At 33.4% G+C, this 22,387-nt stretch overlaps 1 protein-coding gene across 1 annotated transcript in view; it reads right to left on the minus strand.

Moving 5' to 3' along the window:
* Window positions 1-8,153: 8,153 nt before the first annotated feature.
* The window catches only part of LOC126980057 (uncharacterized), a 30,556-nt gene continuing 16,322 nt past the window's right edge, over window positions 8,154-22,387 (minus strand). Inside the window, exons 2-3 of the mRNA XM_050829678.1 lie at window positions 20,379-20,554; window positions 8,154-9,366 (exon numbers count right to left, since the gene is read on the minus strand). Coding sequence (XP_050685635.1) covers window positions 9,169-9,366; window positions 20,379-20,554 — 374 coding nt within the window. The 3' untranslated portion in view covers window positions 8,154-9,168. The remainder of the gene's footprint in view (window positions 9,367-20,378; window positions 20,555-22,387) is intronic.

A 22,387-nucleotide genomic window follows, 5' to 3' on the forward strand; every position in this document is an offset into this window, starting at 1 on the left:
TTGTTAGACGGAATATTAAAAACGAACTTTTAAAAAAGAATTTTATTTAGAACTAGAAAATATAATTGAAATGTATGAGTGGCTCAGGATTCGAAAGGAGACTCACTGCCTTTATATTTTAATAGGTGACGCCTTGATCTTAAAGTGCTGACGCTAATGTTATGTCTGCATTAAAGCATACATATGTGCATTTATAACAGTACCATTGAACCGAAAACGCACAATTGGTAGGCCCCCGCAAGCTGGACCGATGATCTGGTCATGATCGCCGGAATACGTTGGATGAGGTCGTGGAGATCTTTGGGGCATTTGTCCAGCAGTGGACGTCTTCCGGCTGATGATGACAATGGTGATGTTGACTCGCATTAAACGCCGACAAAATCATTCCATCAGTTGTAATAAGCACTTTTTTGCTGCTTAGAGACTTACTTATAAAGGATAAAAAAAAATTTAACAAAGAAACAACCGACTTAAAAAACACTATTCCAAAACAATAGATATAATGTGCACTAAAAAGTATAAAAATAATTGCGTATTTTTATACAATCTTATTCTAGATACTATTATTGTTATTTTTGGAATCGGTGTTCTTCAGCCGCGACTCGCTCTTGCCTCTCGACTCCTCACGACTCAAGCACATCTCACCTATAACTATGTATGTAGTAACAAAACTATCTTGGATGACACCGACTCCAAAAATTACAATAATCGTATCTAGAATTAGATTAATTAATTAGATTGTATAAAATTACGCAATTATATTTATACTGTTTAGTGCACATTATATCTATTGTTTTGGAATAGTGTTTTTGAAGTCGGTTGTTTTTTTGTTAATTTTTATTTTATTTTATGATTTTTAGTGAATTTGAAGTACAATTTGTCTAAATATGTGTAGATATACTAAATTTTTCAATGCAGCAATGAACGTAATATATATATATATGGGCAGTATAAAAAAGATTCGGCCAAATATCGTTAATTTGCTAGTAAGAACTGAAGGAGTTCCGTTACTTTGCCATGGATTCCTTAATCAGAACCTAACCAAACTCTCACCAAACTATCTTTGAAGTATATCCTTTCCAATAAAAAAAGAATCATCGAAATCTGTTGGCACGATATTGAGTTATTCGTAAATTTATCATCCGCTATGCTATACGTATGTATAGCAAATTTAAGACTTTTATGGTTTTCTCATAGATGCCATTGTGAGATCTGGACCAAAATAGAATGAGACCACACGGGAAGCACCAGCTTTCAAATAAGAATTATCAAAATCGGTTCACCCAGTCGAAAGTTTCGAGGTAACAAACATAAAAAAAAGAACAACCCGATTCTTTTTTGAAGTCGGTTAAAAATAGACTATAGTTTCAAACTAAAAATAAAAAACCCAAAAGGGCTGAAAAGCTGTGGTGTTCGTCTGTGAGTCAGATAGTCTGTCAGCCTAAGTATTAAGCGAAGGTAATGTGAGTATACCTTTGTGTTTCTGCATGAATCTCGGAGTCCGTCACGTTGGAGTTAGTGGAAGCTCTGGCTGTAGTTTGGACTGACCTTGTGGTGCGCTAATTTATACTGCCGGGTGGAGCACCGCATTTCCAATAGTTCTGATATGAGACGAACATACAAAATTTTGAGTTTTAAAGATTTTTTCATTATAATAATAATAAATCTTTAAAATATTTTAAGGTGACTAACAATGGTGGTTATGCAACTAATGATGACAACAATAACTATTTTATATATAATTTAGGGTGTGTGTTACGTGTGTGTGTGTGCGTGTGGTGATTTTCATCTATCAAATACTATACCTACTATAAGTAGACATTAACGAATGATATTTTCAGTAGCTTCGTAAATTCGGTTCCTTACCATGTTCATGTTTATAACTAAGCTCATATAATATATTAGAATGCATAATTTTAAGTTAAGTATTAATGTTTTTGCTATCGATATTATTAAGATATCGTCCCAAATAGTTAAATTGTGCAAATGAACTTTTTGTTCGGGGAATGTGTATTACAGGTCGACGTCGGGCAGTACTGTCAATGTATTAATGTGGTCATTTAATGACTTATACCCAATATGACATAGCCGCCTTTTCGTTTTATTATAATTTTATTTTTGCAAAAATTTTTACAACTACCCTACAGTATATTAATTTTTTCACATTTTTTAGAAATTAAGTTCTTATAATTAATAATTATATATTTTTTTTTTATGGAATAGGAAGACAAACGAGCGTACGGGTCACCTGGTGTTAAGTGATCACCGCCGCCCACACTCTCCTGCAACACCAGAGGAATCACAAGAGCGTTGCCGGCCTTTAAGGAAGGTGTACGGGCAGCATTAATGGGCAGTTTACTGTATATTCAGTGGGATTTCGTCGAAAATTAGTCTAACTGGATCCCGGCGGTTTCTTTGAGGGCTAGTGTCACAAACATTCTTGAATAAATAACTATTTCACAAATACACAAAGTTCATACATATAAAGACAAGCAAGTGGTAATTGTCCAAGTTTTCCAAACAGAGGTCTGCAAGACTCATCAAGTGGCACGTTGCAAATAGCTCTCACACATTTTTTGCGATATAAAGACCCTAGAAATATTTGTACACCACAAGGTAAGTCTGTAAGGTAAAACAGATTCAACGTAAGTGTGATATGCTAATAATGTTGTTTGTAAACATGTAACTTTTTTTATTTGACGAAGAACGTAAACAAATTTGTTAATCTTGCTACAAAAGTATTGAAAACATAAACAGTCGCTTCATATAAACTATACACTTATAAATACATAGAAAAAGGTTTAGGATTATTGAAAACAATTTATTTATTTTTTCATTTTCAATACTTTTCAATGAGTATTTTTCAACAGGGGCAGGCTACGAGAGACTGAAATGGGTGTAGAGTATCAGGAGTTTCAGGATAAAGAACCTCGGATACGATATCCATATTGTTGAAATCATAATTTATCGCGGCGGCCATCTTGGATTTATAAAAAATGTGCGTTCACTGCACAAGACGTTATGCGAAAGCGCTGCCATCTAAAGTTCTAATATTAAACTACTAAACGAAAGCATGAACCAATAGCGTGTTTTTTTACTCGATCTCCCTTACTCTCAATCTTTCTTACTAGCTCTCTCCGACCTCGCGCTCCATGGCACTATGTGTGATGCGACGTTGGCTCTATCTCACTCTCTCTCTCGATCTTTCTCACTCGCTTGCTCCCTACTCTCGCGCCATGGCTATGTGCTTTATGCTACGTTCCCCATTTCTCACTCTCCCTCGATCGGTCTCATTTTCTTGATATTCTTCGACAAAAACGCTGCACATATTCTTGACGCTAATAATAATAATATTGACACACCTTTACACAAATTATCTTGCCCCAAATTAAGCATATAGCCTGTGTTATGGGTTACACCCATATTATATTATTAACACAGGCTATTTGCTTACAGACAACGATATATTTAATGCAATATACTTAGTTCAACATACATAAATACATATATACATACACATAAACATACATAGATACATGTCAACATCCATGACTCGGAAACAAACATCAATATTCATCATATAAATGCTTGCACCTACCGGGATTCGAACCTCTAGCTTGGTAGGTAGGATCGCTAACCACTCGGCTATACAGGTCGTCGCAATATTATAATTATTGCGTTTCATCCGTAAATAATTGACTTTAATGCGCCTAAAGAAGTTTCACTTCTAAATATTTCCTATAATATACTATGATAAATATACCTTCCTAAAATTAAAATGTGTTTTAGCACCCAAGAAAATCAATTACGTTGTTCTTCAGTAAAGTAAGCTTAGCAAATTACGTTTAAGCCTAATTTGTTCTTTCCATTAGCATTGAAATGAGATAGATACAAGCAATCAACCGCCACAATTTGTAAATGTCTAACAAAATTGTAGCCAAAGATATTCTGCTGGCCATTCAGAACCATTCTGTTGTTGATTTGTTTCTGACAGTGATAGACGTGGCCTCTCTTGAAATACAATTGTTAATATTGAATTCCTGTAACATTAAGATTATAATCTATAGCTAAAAAGGAAAAGAAAAGTCAATGAAACATGCCAAGTACTAATCTTAGCGATATTGCCAAACTTACACTTACATAATAACTAATGAAAGTAAGATACTGCCTTAGATTTAAGGTTTGGTTTCTGCTGCGCTCTAACTAAATACTGCAAGCGTAGTCACACAGTGCGGGAACTAATACTACGCCCAAATGGGCGTAATCGAGCCAGTCTCGAACAATGTGTGCCGTTGAGGTGCCATGGAGACTAAAATGCTGGGATGCGTAGTAAAATTTTGTAAAAATAATACTACAAGAAATAAGAAAGACCCTGGGATAAGATACCATCAGTAAGTATTTTGAATTTTATTAAAATCAATGTAAAATAACACGAATCGCATGTTACAACATTTAAAAGATGCCATTGAGTGTCAAGATATCACGCCTACAAGCATCTAATAGTTGCCGTAATAACAAATCTTTTGTTCTTAGATATTGAGGCATCTAGTTGGGTGCAGCGAAGACCAATCCATATTCTTTAATTAAAAACAAAAACAAAAGTCCGAGAAACATGTGTTCTAAAATGCATATTATGGGTGTAAAATTGTTTTTAAATGTTTACTGTGTCTTGATTGTAACCAGTATGCCTATATCGTAACCATGTCCTAATCATGGCGACGCGCGACGTTGCCAAACTTACACTCACATAGTAAGCAATGTAAGTAAGATAGTGACATATTTTTCATTTATAAGTAGATAAGAACAATCATTCATTATTTTGTATTACTCATGCGGGAAAAGTAGCATCTTGCCCGTTGTAGTTGTAGAAGTAGATTTGCCGTTTGCCCATTTTAAAATTACGAGTGAGTTTTTTCGTAAATAAAACTGTTCTTTGAGTGCGAAAAGTTTTCTTCTCGCAAGCAAATTATGCTTGGCACGCGCAATACATACATAATATTACTAAAATAATAACAAAAAAACACAATCGAAATATTATCAAAACTGAATTGAGGTTGACGCGTCTGACAGTTAAATATAATAAATAAAATTATAATTTCAGTTACAAACGTTTAGTTTAAAAACGAATCTGGAGTCGGTAATAATACATAAATCGTCGCATTTGTAGTACAAAATAGCATGTGCAACTCGTGCGACGTTGTCGATTACCCCGATGGCAATCGACAACCTGTCGAACGAGTAGCACAAAATACTATGAAGCTCTTAGTATGCAGCGTTGCCAATTCATAGTATTATGTCATTGACTTACAATAGACATCTAGACTCACAACCACGCTCAAAAATTGTCTAAAGCAAAAGTCTGCCTACGCCTCTTGTAGAGTTTTCGTTCAGTTGTGTTTTGACCGCGGTTTGAACACAACGCCACTCAATGACGAAGAGTTCAGTGGAAAAATATCCAATGTCCAACAGCATATCCAAACTTTAAAATGGTGGTGTCGGATTTCAGGTATGATTTCCTTTAATTAAAAAAAATATATGTATCTAGCTTGTCGTTTTTAATTATTTTGCTAAATAATTACATTTCAATTGATGAAACAAATTGCTAACAAAATACATAGCTTACGATTGGGTGAAACAGATATTCGTCTCTTTCACACATTTCGCAGCAATGAGCTTCTTATAAGCGTATACAACAGACTTTGAACATTACTGCCACCAATAAGGTGTAAAGGCGACACTAAATGCAAGCGACCCTGGGCGTTAAGCTATAAGAATAACTTTTCTTTTCTTTAAACAAATACGTCATGCCGTGATGAAATTGTTTAACTCCTAAGAACAGTGGTAGTTAAAAATAGCTCTGGAGTGTTTACTATAACCAACAGCAAGCATTGGCAACCTACAAATAAGGCTTATGGTTATGTATAACATAATAATGATAATGGCCCGTGGGGCCCAGAGGCGCGGAGAATGTTCAAAATACTATCTTCGCGCCTCAATAAGGCTACTGGAAACCCAAGCGCTGGCAGCTATTTCGGTCAACGGATCAGACTTGCTATCCAACGCGGTAATGCTGCCAGTATTCTTGGTACGCTTCCACTTAATGATAGTTTTAATTTTATGTAGTCGTAGTATTGTAAATATAGTTATAAGATTTGTTTTGATTAAATAAATAATATATTTGTCTATTATTATGTTATAATGATAAAATAGTGTAGAATATGGGCTGCAGTGATCACATACTATATGGTTAGCTCGTTTATCCTCCTCTACCAGAAAATATATGTGTCGATGGGACAATTACCAAATCTGGTACAAAAACAATGCGTCATTTTATAATTTTTATTGAGACAATTTTGTACAATAATTATAATAAATTACGAGTGTCCTAACGTGGCCCAAATAAATACCAGAAGATTAGAATGATTCACACTTAATCTATCTTATTTAATACATTATCATAGTCTTCAATTATTATTATAATTTACAATTATACATACATACTATGTATTACAATGGGAAAAAAATTGTAATTTTGTACTGTGTTTGTATGGTTATTATATAACATAACTTAATCGAAAAAAGAACCACTATTTTTTGCTTAAACGCTAATAGAAGCCTCACCACGGCGAGGTAAGTAAGTCGAAATACAATAATTTGTTCTATAATTAATGTAAACTGTGTCTAAAGAAAATTTCACTTCAAAATTTTGACTTCTATAGACAGATACTTTATAAGCGATACATCAAAAGCTAAAGGTATAAAATTTCCACTAATGCAACCAAAGTTATCAAAAATATGCCCATTAAACTCATTATTGCGCATAGATGGCAAATAAGATAATGTTTTTAGTTTCTTATATTTTATCCACCAAATTTTAACTAGTATATGTCCATATATATTATTCCCTTGTTTTCTAACTCTTAAAATTTTTCAGGACACTACGTCTTCTCCTCACACTATGTCTATACAAAATTTCCTATAAAATCTATTGATTGGTTAATAGCCCGTTTTAGAAAATATTTTTAAATCCTGAAACTGAAGATAAATCGATTTGAAATTTACTGGTGGCATTATTTCTAGAAAATCAAATCCGTTTGAAAAATATGATATATTTACTAGCTGGAGAAAGCTTGAAAAAGAGACTAGTAATCATCATGTAAAATACAAAAATATTGACAGCAGTGCTTAAATACCAGTACTCCACTAAACTCCCTAAATTCTGTCTAAGGACACAAAAACAGAAATGAAGAAAAATTAGAAGAAGAAATTAGAATAAATAAAAAAAAAAGAAAAGTAAGTACTAAAAGCAATAAAAAGGAATTCTTGAAGGGGATTAAACCTAAAAAGATACTGTTATCGATACTTGCATATCAAAAAAAAATATAAGTTCAAAAAGCTAAGCCATAGAAAGAATATTTTTTGACTATGTAGTAGAATTGTTATTCTAATTACAATCTTAAGTGTTATTTCTGCAGAGTTTCACACGTTCACAAGATTGAACTGTGATTCGTGTGGAAGTGATTTTGGAAAAGTTAGGGGAATTAACTCTATTAGTTGAGTTATAATATTTTAAATATAGAAAAAGTATTGAATATAGTATTAATTAAATGGACAGGGTGAAAAGAAAAGGAAATGTTGAAAGAATAAGAAAATGTGGGCTGAGGGTGATAAAAAATTAGATGTAGAAAAATTGTTTAGGCTTTTATCAGACAGGCCTACTATGATATAATATTTTATGTTGTATCCAAAATTTTAAGTAACCCTTTATAATGTTTTGGCGCCAAACCCGGCGCTGGACACTTGAGACGCTATACCCACTTGTGCTTACAAAAGTCGAGGTATTATTATGCGGTTTTTGTTAAGGGTTGCTATCAGCAAAACAGGCTTGGTTATTATAAGCAAAAAACATGATTTATGATAGATTCGTGCTGTGATCTTGCAACTCTTAAACGCGTCAAAAGAAAAATATTGCAATTGAATTCTTTGTTTTATTTTTACTATAACGGACATGTTATAATAATTTGATATTACGATTTCTTTCACAAAAATATTTTTTTTTCTAAAATAAGTTTTAGAAAATAATGTTTCCGTTGCATGCTAAATAAAAATGGCCGCCGCCAGCTAAAGCCAAATAAATACTAATATATTTTGTTCTATGGCTATAAGAACCAACAACAATTAATAATACACCCGGCAAAAAATTCTCTCTGGTGTTCTTGTCTAGGGATACGTAGATATTGGCAGAGAAAAAGGCATCAGTAAAAAATAGCCTCTAACTGGTAAATTCAAATAAAACTTTATTTTTATAAGTTAGGACTTTACGAAGGCACAGTAGACAGGCACAGGCAGGATCAAACACATTCCCTCTAGTAGCTTTCACTTATAACAATAATAAGTACTTAAAACTATAAGTTAATAAATTATAATAAATAGTTTTTAATAAATTAAACTAACATTTATAATTACGCTACTATAAATGCGTTTCCTACCTAAGAATTAATAAAATAACTTAAATTACTATACTTCGTCTATCAAAAGGGTCATACGTGCACAGATAGCCTTAAATCGAGAATGCCGTACGGCACCCTATTCTATTGGTGGGACCCAGTTCTGACCATTATTTTGTTTGTAAGATGGTTTATTTTCCTGTACACTTATTAACCAATGAAATCCGAAAGAGATTATAATTCGTTTCGATATTTGAAATTTAACCTTCCCAAATCGCCCTTTGGCACTAGATCTTTCATATACATCATAATCGAAAGTGCCGTACGGCACACTACGCCCTGTCCAAGTTTTGACTCTCATTTTGTTTATAAGATAGTTTATTTTGTATAGTCTTATAGCTTGTTTCAATATCTATCTTATACATTCTCTCGTATCATCTTAATTATAAGCAATCTATTAATACACGTGAAAATTATACGCATTGACAGGCCACTGCGCGCGCCAAAATCGCGCCGATCTATGACATACCGCACCGAGGGGTCACTTGGCGATTACGGAAGGAAAGATTAAAATGTAAGAACAAAACTTACATGCTAAATTTAGTTATTGGCGCCCACCGAAGAGATCGGTCGAGTTTTGAATTAATAAAATCTTCATAGAAACGGGACTTCTAATATCAGGAAAAGAGAAATGGATAAAAATTATTTTTTTAAGTCTACTCTAAGCTACATTTCCAGGGGCCGTGATGTATACTGGCGCTGCTGTTGGTCGGTGTTTTGGAGCTGTGTAGGCTCTATTCGAAGCCCAGTCCTTTCCGTAGCCACCGCCGGAAGAATAAGCGTAGTTATTCGCGTAGTCCGAATTGTAGTCCGACGAATCGCTTCCAAAGTATGAATAATGGGTTGATGGGTGATGTTGCTGAAAATATAAAAAAAAATTAAAATGTTGTCATTATTACCCAATGACGATCTATACAGATATAAGGACATATCAGGACATATTATAGTCTGGGATTAATTACAAAATAATATTTGAAAACAAAATTTATGAACGATGCGGGACTCGAACTCGTAACATCTCGCATTCCATGCGAGCGCTCTTCCAACTGAACCAACCGTTCGAGTGACGTATCATTGATTAATCTTGTATGTCTTGTCCAAATCTCAGGTTATGGCTTCATCTACTTTACAGTTGATAACCTGTTCAACCTCAATATTAATGCATATTTCAAACTGAGCTTATGTAGAGACAGATAATTAATTGTAAGTTTCTATGACATGGAGTAATGTATGTTTTGAAACGGAACATCATTGTATTTAATCCCTATTCCAGAGACGTTTCGATACATTAGCATGATTAAATTGTTGTTGCTGTCTTCATAATACGTCGTCAATAAAAGTGATGTGAATGTATGCAAACTAACAACAATAGTTGAGATTAAAGCCATAAAACAATAGTTATTGTTTTGTTAAAGTGAAATTTCTTTAACGGCGTTGAACACCTTTCTTGGGATGGGTATATAATGTTAAACTCGCGTCAGGACACGTATCTTGATCGAAAATTCGTAAGACAATTTTGTATAGTGTTTTTGTACCAGGCCATCATGGCTGAAGAAGAGATTATCTTAAATATGACGCGAGTATACCTTAATATATTCTGACGTCATTCGCACGAAGTATTACTACATAGACACCAGGAGAACATAAATATGGTAGCGGTGATAGTAATGTCTTTCATAGCGGTTGAAATTCTGTGTCATCCTAGCAATATGTACCAGGACTTCATATACAGTTTAGAGGTTCGTGCACAATGCACATCTTAAAATTATTAAACAAGTGCAACAGTCGTTGAAATTATGGATGAAAGATTTATACTTTTAATTAATTATAGTTCGGCTACTTAAAGTTAATGATCACACGGTTATTGGACCAGTGGTTGAATCATTGTGATTGCAAAGCCGAAATACCGCGAGGTCGAAGGATCGAATCTCATCCGTGAAATATTTTTAATTATATATTTATATATATTTAATAAAAAATAATTGTAATAAAAGGATAAAAGGCATTTATTTTCTCAAAATTGATTCCTTAGAATTTCTTTTTGATGTCATTTCTTATATACTAGATACTACGAGCGCTTCGGAAACAAATCGCGCTCTGAGAGAGAAGAAGCGGCGCAAGAAACTCTCCCAGCATTCTTTTTTTGTGCTCTTTTTAATAAAAATATACAATATTGTGCTGTCATTGCTATTGCTATAAAATAATCATACTCTAGTCCCAGGCTGTCCGATCACTTAGATATTCAGCTGTAGAGTAATAGGATTTACGACAGAGCCATTTTTTAATAAAACATTTAAATTTATTTATAGATAATGCCTGAACAGTGGCTGGGACTTTATTATAAAAGTGTATACATTTACCCTTAAAGCTATTATGTATCTTATGAAGCCTACTAGAATTAGTCACAAGCAATCCCTTATTTCTAGTGTTATAATAATGAAAATAGCAAAAGGTGACGATTTTTGTGAACGTATATTAAATTTTCATAAATGTACTGACAATGAAGAGTCAAAATATTTATTTCTTTAAATTTTTCTTTTTAGATTTTTATTCAATATCAAATATTTTTATCCATAATCGCTACAAATTATGAAACAAAGTCCTACGCCGCGTCTGTCTGTCTGTTCGCGATAAACTCGAAAACTAGTACATTTATTTTTATGCTGTTATCACCAATGGATAGTTTGGTTCTCGGGAAAGGATTTAGTTAATAATTTGTTAAGTATATATTTGTATAAACTATCGATAATTGTGCGAGATTTCGGAAAAAATAAGTCACCTCGGAGCTTTCATCAAAAACGCTGTCTAAGCCCTTTGAGATAAAACAAAATAATGTATAGCGGAATTCTGTATCTTATATAGGACTACAGAAAAGTTTGCTATATATATCTCTTAAAGATAACATATTATATCCATTTTAATACTATATTTACTATATACTATATCTAATATATAAAATTCTCATGTCGCGGTGTTTGCAGTTAAACTCCTTCGAAACGGTTTGACCGATTCCCATGAAATTTTGAGTGCATATTGGGTAGGTCTGAGAATCGGACAACATCTATTTTTCATCCCCCTAAATGTTAAGGGTGGTCCACGCCAAATTTTTTTATAACTTTTTTGACATTTTTTTTAAATTTGTTTGATTATGAGTCAGCATTACAAAATACATACAACTTCAAATTTTCACCCATCTACGTTCAACAGTTACTTTTGTATCGCAATTTTAATATGGGCAATACAACGTTTGCTGGGTCAGCTAATATATATATATAGTCTGGTCCGCTAGTTTATCATATAAGTTGAAAGATTCTTTTAGATTTATTTATACACGCTTTTAATTAGCTTCACTTCAGTTTGTTTGTAACCGACTCATTTTTGTGCAATTTTGACCCACTTTAAACGACCAGATTTCGTTCAAACTTCGCGGATTTATCGAGGACCACTAAATCAATTTGATAAAATAATTTCATTTTTCAATGTGCAAAAAAATTGTAATATTTTCATCTATCGTCAATAAGGAATTGATATTCATTTTAAATATCAACCATTATCAAAGCGTGTTTAATACTATGTCATCATATAAATAATTCGTTCTTAGTTAACTGGTAAAAATGCTACATATAAAAGCTTATAACAGGCACTTAATACAAATACCTGTTGATTGTATCACATTCAATTGTTTTTCCATCAAAGCTGCGAGGCAGGGGATTATAACATAAAAAGATATCGTACACTCAGCTAAAGTAATATCTCTAAAAGCATGGTTTGTCCAACGGATTATGATATGAGTATTGTTATTCTACTGCGCAATATTTTGTTTTCATTTTATATAGAGTTTGAATATAAAACTTAACTTGGGTCCAAATATATTTTTATCGTCATTTCAACAAGGACCTTTTTACCTTATTGTTACGATTCTGTTTTGGATTTTGTGTTTGTGGCATCCCAATGAATTCAAAATGGAGCCATCTTGAGCACGAAACAAATACTTTGAAAGATATTAAATTATTAAATGACTTGTTTTCTATTTGTTTGCTTTCGTTTTATAACTTAATATTGAGTAATTTCTGCGTGAAATTAAGCAACCAAATGTTATACAGAGTGGTAGATTGAATAAATATGGTTTTTGAATAAAATACTTTTTTTATGGATTAGAACGCGTGTAATTGTAGCTGTTTTCACGTAAGTTTAAACGCAGAAGTTATATTTTTATTATTTTAGTTTTTTTTTTAAATAAAGGACGAGACGAGCATCATGTTCAGCTGTTTGTAATTGATAAACCCTGCTCATTACAATGCAGTGCCGCTCAATATTATTGAAAAGCCCAAAAATTTTAAGCGGCACTACAACTGCGCTCGTCACCTTGAGACATAATTTGTGAAGTCTCATTTTCCCAGTAATTTAATTAGCTTTAGACCGTAACACAGTAATGCTCACACATTACTGCTTCGCGGCAGAAATAGGCGCCGTTGTAGTACCCATAATCTAGCCGGCATCCGGTGCAAAAAAAGGAGCCTCCCACTGGTAAAAGTTAAGTTAACGGTTAAGTTAAAGGTAACCCATCGTTTCAATATCTTTCCAGATCTGGTTTTCAGGGGGACTAAAAAATCGAATGTAAAAACAGTTACAATTACACGCGTTAAAATCCTTCAGAAAGTGTTTTATTCAATTAGAATTGTAGATTACATAAAAAATGATTTTTGTTTTTATATCTTGCAAAAATATTATACATTACTCACTATTCGTGTCTATTCACAACTGACGTTATTCCTAATAAAAGGCATAAAAGGCTTTTAATTTCTCAAAATTGATTCCTTTAGAATTCTTTTTGATGTCATTTCGAGAGAGATGAAGCGGCGCAAGAAACTCTCCCAGGATTCTTTTTTGCACTCTTTTCAATAAAAATATACAATATTGTCATTTCTATCGCTATAAAATAATCACAATCTAGTCCCAGGCTGTCCGATCATTTAGATATTCAGCAGTGGAGTAATAGGATTTTCGACAGAGCCATTTTTTTATAAAACATATAAATTTATTTATAGATAATGCCTGAACAGTGGCTGGGACTTTATTATAGAAGTGTATACATTCACCCTTAAAGCTATTATGAATCTTATGAAGCCTACTAGAATTAGTTACAAGCAATCCCTTATTTCTAGTGTTATAAGAATGAAAATCACTATTAAGAGAAAAAAGGTGACGATTTAAGTGAACGCATATTAAATTTTCATAAATGTACTGACAATTAACAGTCATAATATAATAAATACAATACCAGAATGCGAGAAATCTAAGTGTATACATCTCAAGTAGACGCCTCTCTTGTGTGGAACGTGTTTTGTTAAACTACCTACATCTTCAGCATTTGTAGTTTGTATTCCCTTTGTAAATGGTAAAGTCTTGCTTCAAGTGAAGGCGGTGTTTCAAAGGCAATGAAAATTTAAGTGTTTCGTATAACAATCGCAATCTGAATTCGTATGTTACTATTATAAAAGACATTTACTTATAAACGTATATAACGAAATATTCACAAAGATTTAAGAGAGAGATTTACCAGTGGGAGGCTCCTTCGCCCAGGATGCCGGCTAGATTATGGGTACCACAACGGCGCCTATTTCTGCCGTGAAGCAGTACTGTGTAAGCATTATTGTGTTCGGTCTGAAGGCCGCCGTAGCTAGTGAAATTACTGGGCAAATGAGACTTAACATCTTATGTCTCAAGGTGACGAGCGCAGTTGTAGTGACGCTCAGAATTTTTGGGGTTTTTCAAGAATCCTGAGCGGCACTGCATTGTAATGGGCATGGCTCATCCATTACTATCAGATGAACGTCCTGCTCGTCTCGTCCATTATTTTCATAAAAAAAAGTTGCTAAAATAACCTCAATATATTCCATAATTGTATTCGATTTGAATATCACTTCTACCGATTATATTTTCGAACACAACTCGATCAGAACACACAACGCTTATGTTAGAGTAAGAGGCACTGTAATCCGTCGTTTCCAACATATTCTTACAACACGACCTGAGGTTCATTACAGTAGAAAAAAAAAATAACAAAAAAACAACCGACTTCAAAAATACTATTCCACAATAATAGTTATAATATGCACTAAAAAGTATAAACACAATTGCGTATTCTTAGACAATCTAATTAATTAATCTAATTCTAGTTACGATCATTGTTATTTTTGGAGTCGTTGTCAGCCAAGGTAGTTTTATAACTACATACATAGTTATAGGTGAGATGTGCTAATAATTTGTCTAAATGTGTCAAGACCAACTAAATATTGCAATTCAGCAATGAACGTAAGCACATTGCAATTTGATTACAGACAGTTAGAAATTCTGCCACAAATCCCACCCTTACGTCGTTAAGGAGTTCCATTGATCATCATATTCAACTATGTCAATTACTTGACCAATAACGACGAAATTGAAAAACAATTAACGACATTACGGTAGGTGACTCAAATATCCGGATAGCATAAAACAGATTCGGCCGAGTATCGTTTATTCGCTTCTAAGAATTGAAGAGTTCCGTTACTTTGACATGGATCCCATTATCAGAACCTAACCAAACTCTCACCAAACTATCTTTGAAGTATATCATTTAAAATAAAAAAAGAATCATCGAAATCCATTGGCGCGATATTGAGTTATTCGTAGATTTGTCGCGCATATACTTACAGCAAATTTAAGACTTTTATGGTTTTCTCATATTGTTGTCAGATCTGGACCATTACAATGGGACTACACGAGAAGCGCCAGCTTTCAAATTTAAAAAGAATAATCAAAATTGGTTCACCCAGCCGAAAGTTCTGAGAGAGCAAACATAATAAACATACCGACGAATTGAGAACTTCTCCTTTTTTGAAGTCGGTTAAAAACTGATGGTATTGGCGAATATATCAATCTACCCTAAATTTTTCACTGTTTAACTGCGACGGACTTGATTAAAGTCACAACTAATGTTTTCATTTATGAGCTACATCACGATTTTTAAGATATTATTAATTCAAATTAATCCCTTGAACGCTTTATACTTTCTTTAATCTTTGGCTTTAGTCCGAATTTACTTAGAATATATTTATGTAATAAATATGAGATCCCTTTTATAATATACATTCGCAGCGCATTAAAAACATGCGAAGATCCACATTCACCAGACAATTGGCTTTTTTAACAACTGGAATTAACCATAGATGTCCTTACGATGAAATCTCTAAACATGCACCGTAAATTGTTTGATAACTTATTTATATACAAAATTCTCAACAATCATATCAATTAATTATTCACCGTACCTTCGAGGTATCCGCGAAAAAGAATACATAATACATTTAGCAGACCTCTTATAAAATTAAATTTAGGACTGAACTCCCCAATTATCAGAGCTGGTGAACAATATAATATGCTTGTTAGGAAATACTCAAATGTAGATTCAATTCAATGACTCTATTGGCTCACTTAAAAATAAAATACTAACATACTTTTAAGTCAAACTATAAATCTAGTAATTTAAATTAATTTTCACGTTTACTTTCATTTGCAACTTAGTTATGAAACACTTACTTTAAATTATTATTCGTCAATGCTGACCATTTCTATTATAAATGTGGGGGAACCTGTTGTACCTTGGCACTATGTGTATCTAGGCCATAAGTCTGGTTTCAGAAATCCCCGCGATGTTAAATTCTATTGTCTAGTGTATTCTGTACGTCACTACTGACTATTCAATTTGAAAGTAGTCACTTACCACCATTAAGCCGGTGTTTGGTGTTATTGACATTAAAAAGTTTTTTGGGAGAAAAAGTAAGTATTTATATTATGCTTTGAAGTCTGATAGTTTTAAACGTTTTATAATACTCACTGAACTTTTATATGACATTGTTTCCTTTCATTAACTAGTATTAAAAGAATCATAAAGTTACGAGATGAGTAACCCCAACTTATTTGAAATCCACCGTCTTATTGAAGTTGGGGTAGTGTTGTACCTCGGTCACTGTCAATCAATTTTCTGCCAAGGTACAATATTTACCCCAAAACATCATCTCTTCAGTTATATCAGATATGTTAATATCACACCTCGATTTATACGTCATACGATATTTAGGCGCTACCTCCACGATCGTACTCGATCGGTGTTTGAGGGATAATGTTGGGTAATTAATCTCCGTGAGTCGATGATTTTTCTGTATGCGTATCGACGCGACCCGCCACGTGACCGTTACGACTCGCTACGAAATCACCGAAAGAGCGCAACGCTTTTTTAACCGACTTCGAAAGGGAGGAGGTTCTCAATTCGGTAAGTATTTTTTTATGTGTTATGTGATTACGCTGATATTAATGATCCGATCCGTAATGTTTACCATTTGGTCCCTTCAAAATTTGACATACCTTCATTTTATGAACATTGTTTATGAATATTTTTGTTTACGTGGATGATGTTACTATAGTTTGTGTACTGCTTTTTAGGAGTTTTCATTTAGTTTGATTATATATTATTATTATTATTAACCTGTTTGCCGATAAGTGGGTCTTAGGCTACCTGTCATTCATAGCTAACAAACGTTCTTCACGATATTTCAGTGTGTCACAAATGAAACGTGAAATAGGGGATCTATATTGGTTAGCATTATTCATAGCTACTTCAAAAATTACTATTTAATATTAAATATATGATAATTAAAAGCAATGTTATCGTATAGTTTACCTGATTAATGACACTAAATTGTAAGAAATAAAAAAAAATACATTTGAAAAAACCGACTTCAAAAACTGGAAGGTTTTTTAAATGTAGTTTTTTTGTTAACAATAAATATTATAAACTAGATTAAGGATAGAAAGAGATAGCTGTGAAAGAAGCTTACTTTTGCCACGTCATGTATTGTGGGAAAGCAGTTTTAGTCTGCCAACCTAACCACCGAATAATAGAAATTGAATGTTCTAGAATTTCTATTGGCGTTGATCAATTTTGTAATGCCTACTCGCTCAATTTATATTATATTTTTATAAATGTATGAAATTAGATCCATCGTTAATATCTTCTGCTAGCTAAGAAGACAACTAAAACACTAATTTGTGGTTGTTAACGTTTAGTCGATAATTAATTTTTATTTGCTTTTTGTTGATTACTTTATTACTTTTTAACTTTAACTATAAATGAAAATTTTTTAAGTGTGTTTTATTTTAATTAAATCTATATTCATAGTATTAAATTAATGAAATGTAAGATCAAATGATATGAAAAACTTAATTTGTCAAATTACAATACTTCTTGTAAAATACAGTGTGTATAGTTTAGTTACTATATAATATGATGCCAAAGAATATATAACAGAACAAGTACAGAAGTCTCACTCCGCAAAATCAAATAAAGAAATATTGACTCTTGCGGTCATACAATAAGGTGTAATTCAGATCGTACAGCAATACTAACCTACACTGTTATTCACCTAGAAGTTGCCTCTCTTTCTATCGCGTGAATCTTACCTCTTCTCACGACATTAGGGTTAATTTCTTTACCAAAACTGTACCTACCTAGTATAAGGCTTATAAAAATTTTCTCAGTTTTTTGTATAATATACATAATAGGTATGTACTCATTATATAAAATCAATATTATTTCGTTGTCAAACTCACATTAGTTGCAGATTGTAATGTATGCGATGGAAGACCACGACACAGTCAAACATACAGATGCGTCGTATATAGAAGCGCCATATAATATTAAGCTGGATATTATTATGGAGAAAGTTATCTGAGTTGAAATTTGTCTGGAGATCCTTAGTTCCAGAGTTCCACTAAAGAGCTTAAACTTAACATTCCTCGTATGTAATAATATCAAACTATATGTAATCTTCAAAGTTTAACGGACTTGAATCTAGTTCATAAGGTAAAACTTAATGTTCTATGTATCTGGTTCTAGATCTATTAGTTCTCTTGAGATTAGCTAGTTAATGGTATAAGCTTTATACATTTGTAAAGACTGGCAAATGAAAAAAACTTTTCTTTAGTCTTAATTGAGCCAAAATTTGTCTTTAAACAATTCGGCACGTCGTCGTTATTATAGTAGACAAATACTTTTGAGAACGCGCAGTTGAAGTAAATAGACGAAGCGAAAGACTCAATCAAGATTGCCCTGAACGATCAACAGAGCATTAACATTAGCATCCGGACGACCAAAAATTAATAGGACATCTGGATACGAACCGCGTCTTCTGCTTTCCGGGTCACCCAATGTCCCATCTGAGTTATTATAGTCTTGTATTTAGTGGCGGAACTTACCTTTGTATTCTAATGTTATTGTGGATAAAACTACATTTTTTTAATAGAAATCGTTGGAGCCGTTTCCGATTATATACAAGAATGTTCGTTTAAAGATATATATAGATAAGTGCATACGCTCTCCAATCCGAAACCCAAGTTCGGAAAAGGAATCTTTCTGGGATGAAATTAGCGATCTGCTGCAGTCTATACCAAACTACGAGTCTAAGTTCATAGGTGACGACTTAAACAGTCAGGTTGGTGGAAAACTAGCCCTTACCAGAGTATACAAGGCAATTTCGGATAGGGTAAGATCAACCTACAAGGCATCAACTATAATTCATTCGTTGTGGTAACTGTTCTAACAAAACCTAAACTAACAAATTTTTATACTTACCTTATTCGTGTTTACTTTATTGACCCCGAATATACATACATATACAATACAGTGGACTCTTGAAAAACACAAAAAATCTAAGCGGCAATACAATAGCGCTCGTCACCTCGAGATATAAGATGTTAAGTCTCATTTGCCCAGTAATTTAGTGAAATTAAATAGTAATGTTTAGAAGTAGGCACCGTTGTTGTACCCATAATTTAGGCGGCATCCTGTGCAAAGGAGCCTCCCTTAAAATGTAATATGTCGTCGAACTACCGTCTTGTCAAACTAATGTCTTGTCGTACGTGTGTTCTGTCTAGGCGTAAATAAAAGATGGACTCTAGATTCGCTGTTAATGAGATAGCAATAGTCTGTGATGTGTATAATGTTTTCATGTTTTCATTCTGGTCGATTTGTATATTGTGATAGACAGCAATGTCCCATATTTTAATAATAACTGAAATCACCATGGCAACCATTGTTTATTGGGTGCTGATGAAGTGGGTCCAAACAAAAAAATTGCATACGCGAAAGCAAATATTGTAATGTCTCTGACCTCGCTTAGTCTCAATATCAATCTAATTTATGTGTCTCTGTCACATTATTATTGTTATTTTAGTGATGCATCTTTTTTTCATCTTTTATCTACGTGTCTAGGCATTTTAATAGTCGAACTAGTGTCGTGTCGTAGTAAATGCTTTGTTGAAGTTGGAGAATGTCAAAGATCAATTTGACACATTTTTATATAAGAGAGGGCAAACGGGCAAAGGCTCACGGGATGGGGAGAGGTGAGGCAGTTGTCCATGGGCATCCGCAACATCAGGTGTCAAGAGATGCGTTGCCGGCCTTCAAGGCGGGACTATGACCTTTTCTTGAAGGTCCCTAAGTCGTATCGGTTCGGGAAAACCGCAACCGGTAATTGATTCCACAAAGTGGCTGTTCGGCCGTTTTGCAAGAAATTTCTTCCAAAACGCGCGTTTGTAGATACCAGATGTCAACGTGATGCGGTTGGTACTTTGCACGTAATGTCCGGTGATGGAATTCGGCCATTGGAATCAACCCGAACAGTTCCTCCAGCACTTCCCGTGATAAATGCGGTAAAAGATGCTGAGAGAACCCACATTTCTACGCAACGCCAAAGAGTCAAGCCAATCGGAGATGATTTGATCGTTGATCAGATAGATAATTCTAGTAATCAACATGTCACGTTAACGTACCTTACAAGCCTTCAATGTACTAAATAAGCTTGGCAGCAACAATGCCGCAACCAGAAGCAGTTTCTTGATCAGCATCACACCAAGTAGAATCGGTATGAGCAGCATCTTAGTCTTCAGAGTCGCCAGAAGGTTAAGGAAAGGAATCATAATTGCTAGCCGCTTCTTCTTTCCACGACCTGAAAGTAATAGAAGAAATAAAAATATTAAAAACAAAGGGTACTATTGCAACGTTTGTTTTATTAACATCATCATCATCGTCACTATCATTTCTGAAGACGTCCACAGCTGGTCAAATGCATCTCCCAAAGATCTCCATGACGATCGGTTCTGCGGTCTTTTTCCACTCTTTCCACCAATTTCTTTCTTTCAATTCCGGTGATCCTGACCAGATCATCGGTCAATCTTGTGAGGGTCTATCATCACTTTGTCTTCCAGGACGTGGTTACGATTCAATGATTGCATAATTATTTTAATTATTACTTATTAAGTCAATATTAAAATATCACTAACTTTATAGAAGTCGAGGCATGAAATAACTAAGGGTTAAAATATAAATAAAATAAAATAAACTCTTATAAAAAATATTTAGATTAAATTCTCCTCTATCTCTTAAAATTTGCGATACAAGCGAATACTTTTTCGATTATTGAATACAAGCTTGTTTTAAAATGTATTTTTAACTGATTCTTGACACGACTTCAAAAAATGAGGAAGGTAAGTCGATAATCTCAGAACACATTATTTACGGATTGTATTTTTTTTATTTGTAAGTGTGAATTTCCAAAATAGAATCATTAAAACATTACATATGATAAGGAATACTATATTTTTTTATATACAGGATGTCCCAAAGTTATGGGACATGAAGGGAAAGTACCTTAAATATCGAAGATAGGCTATTTTACTGAAAGAAGACTTTATGTTATTTTTAAAAATTAGTAATTCTGCATTCAATGATTTTCTCAAAATTACTTCCCTCGTCTGGGAATCGAACCGACTAAAATGTAAAAAAAACACCCCTACTCTTATGAAGCCAATCGAAAGAATGGCCAAAAACTAATAACTCTTCTTAAGTAACATAGTATTTTAAAAGAAAGTAGTCAATGAAGTGGGTATTTTTTTGTAAATTTATTAATTAAATGCTCAAAATGTGATCCCTCTTGTCTTACGCAAATAGCCAATCTTTTAATGAGTCCGCTGTCTGTTGATTTTCTTATCATTATATGGTGAATACTCGATATGATATGGTACAATTCTGTTTGTAACTCGCCCACGTTCTCGTATCGTTTTTGTATAGCGTATCTTTCACGTATCCCCAAAAGAAGAAATGTAATGGTATAAGGTCCGGGGATCTGGCCGGTCATCTAATCGGTCCATTCGTACCAATCCAAGTAGGAAAACTTGTTCCATTCTTTTAAAATACTATGTTACTTAAAAAGAGTTATTAGTTTTTGGCCATTCTTTCGATTGGCATTACAAAAGTAGAGGTGTTTTTTTTAACATTTCAGCCGGAATAGCCTATCTTCGATATTTAAGGTACTTTCCCTTCATGTCCCATAACTTTGGGACACCCTGTATACATCGTCATAAATTTTTAAATTTTATTAAAATATAACATTTAATTATATTGGTAACATAAAAAATGATAAAAAACCGACAATGAGTTTTAATAATAGTTTTTTTTTTCATTATTTCTCATTTAATAGACTGCAGACAAAAAAGTCACATAAACTTAAATTAGTTTATAAAAAAGGTCTAACTTATAAAAGGCTTAGTAAATATGATGTCTTTTCCAATTGGGATTTCCAACGGCAACTTTGTTAAGTTTGCTCAGTGCTGGAGGGAATAAGTTCTATTAACATTTTAAGTTCTTGTTTAACTTTCTTGTGGGCAAAGGCAATTATTGACCAGAATTTATAAGAAATTTAAGACGTTATTGAAACTTTTCGATCAGTTATCATTAGTTACTGACTTTTTTTTATGGAATAGGAGGACAAACGAGCGTACGG

Source organism: Leptidea sinapis, chromosome 4 (assembly GCF_905404315.1).
Source record: "Leptidea sinapis chromosome 4, ilLepSina1.1, whole genome shotgun sequence".
In the NCBI taxonomy this organism is placed as follows: domain Eukaryota; kingdom Metazoa; phylum Arthropoda; class Insecta; order Lepidoptera; family Pieridae; genus Leptidea; species Leptidea sinapis.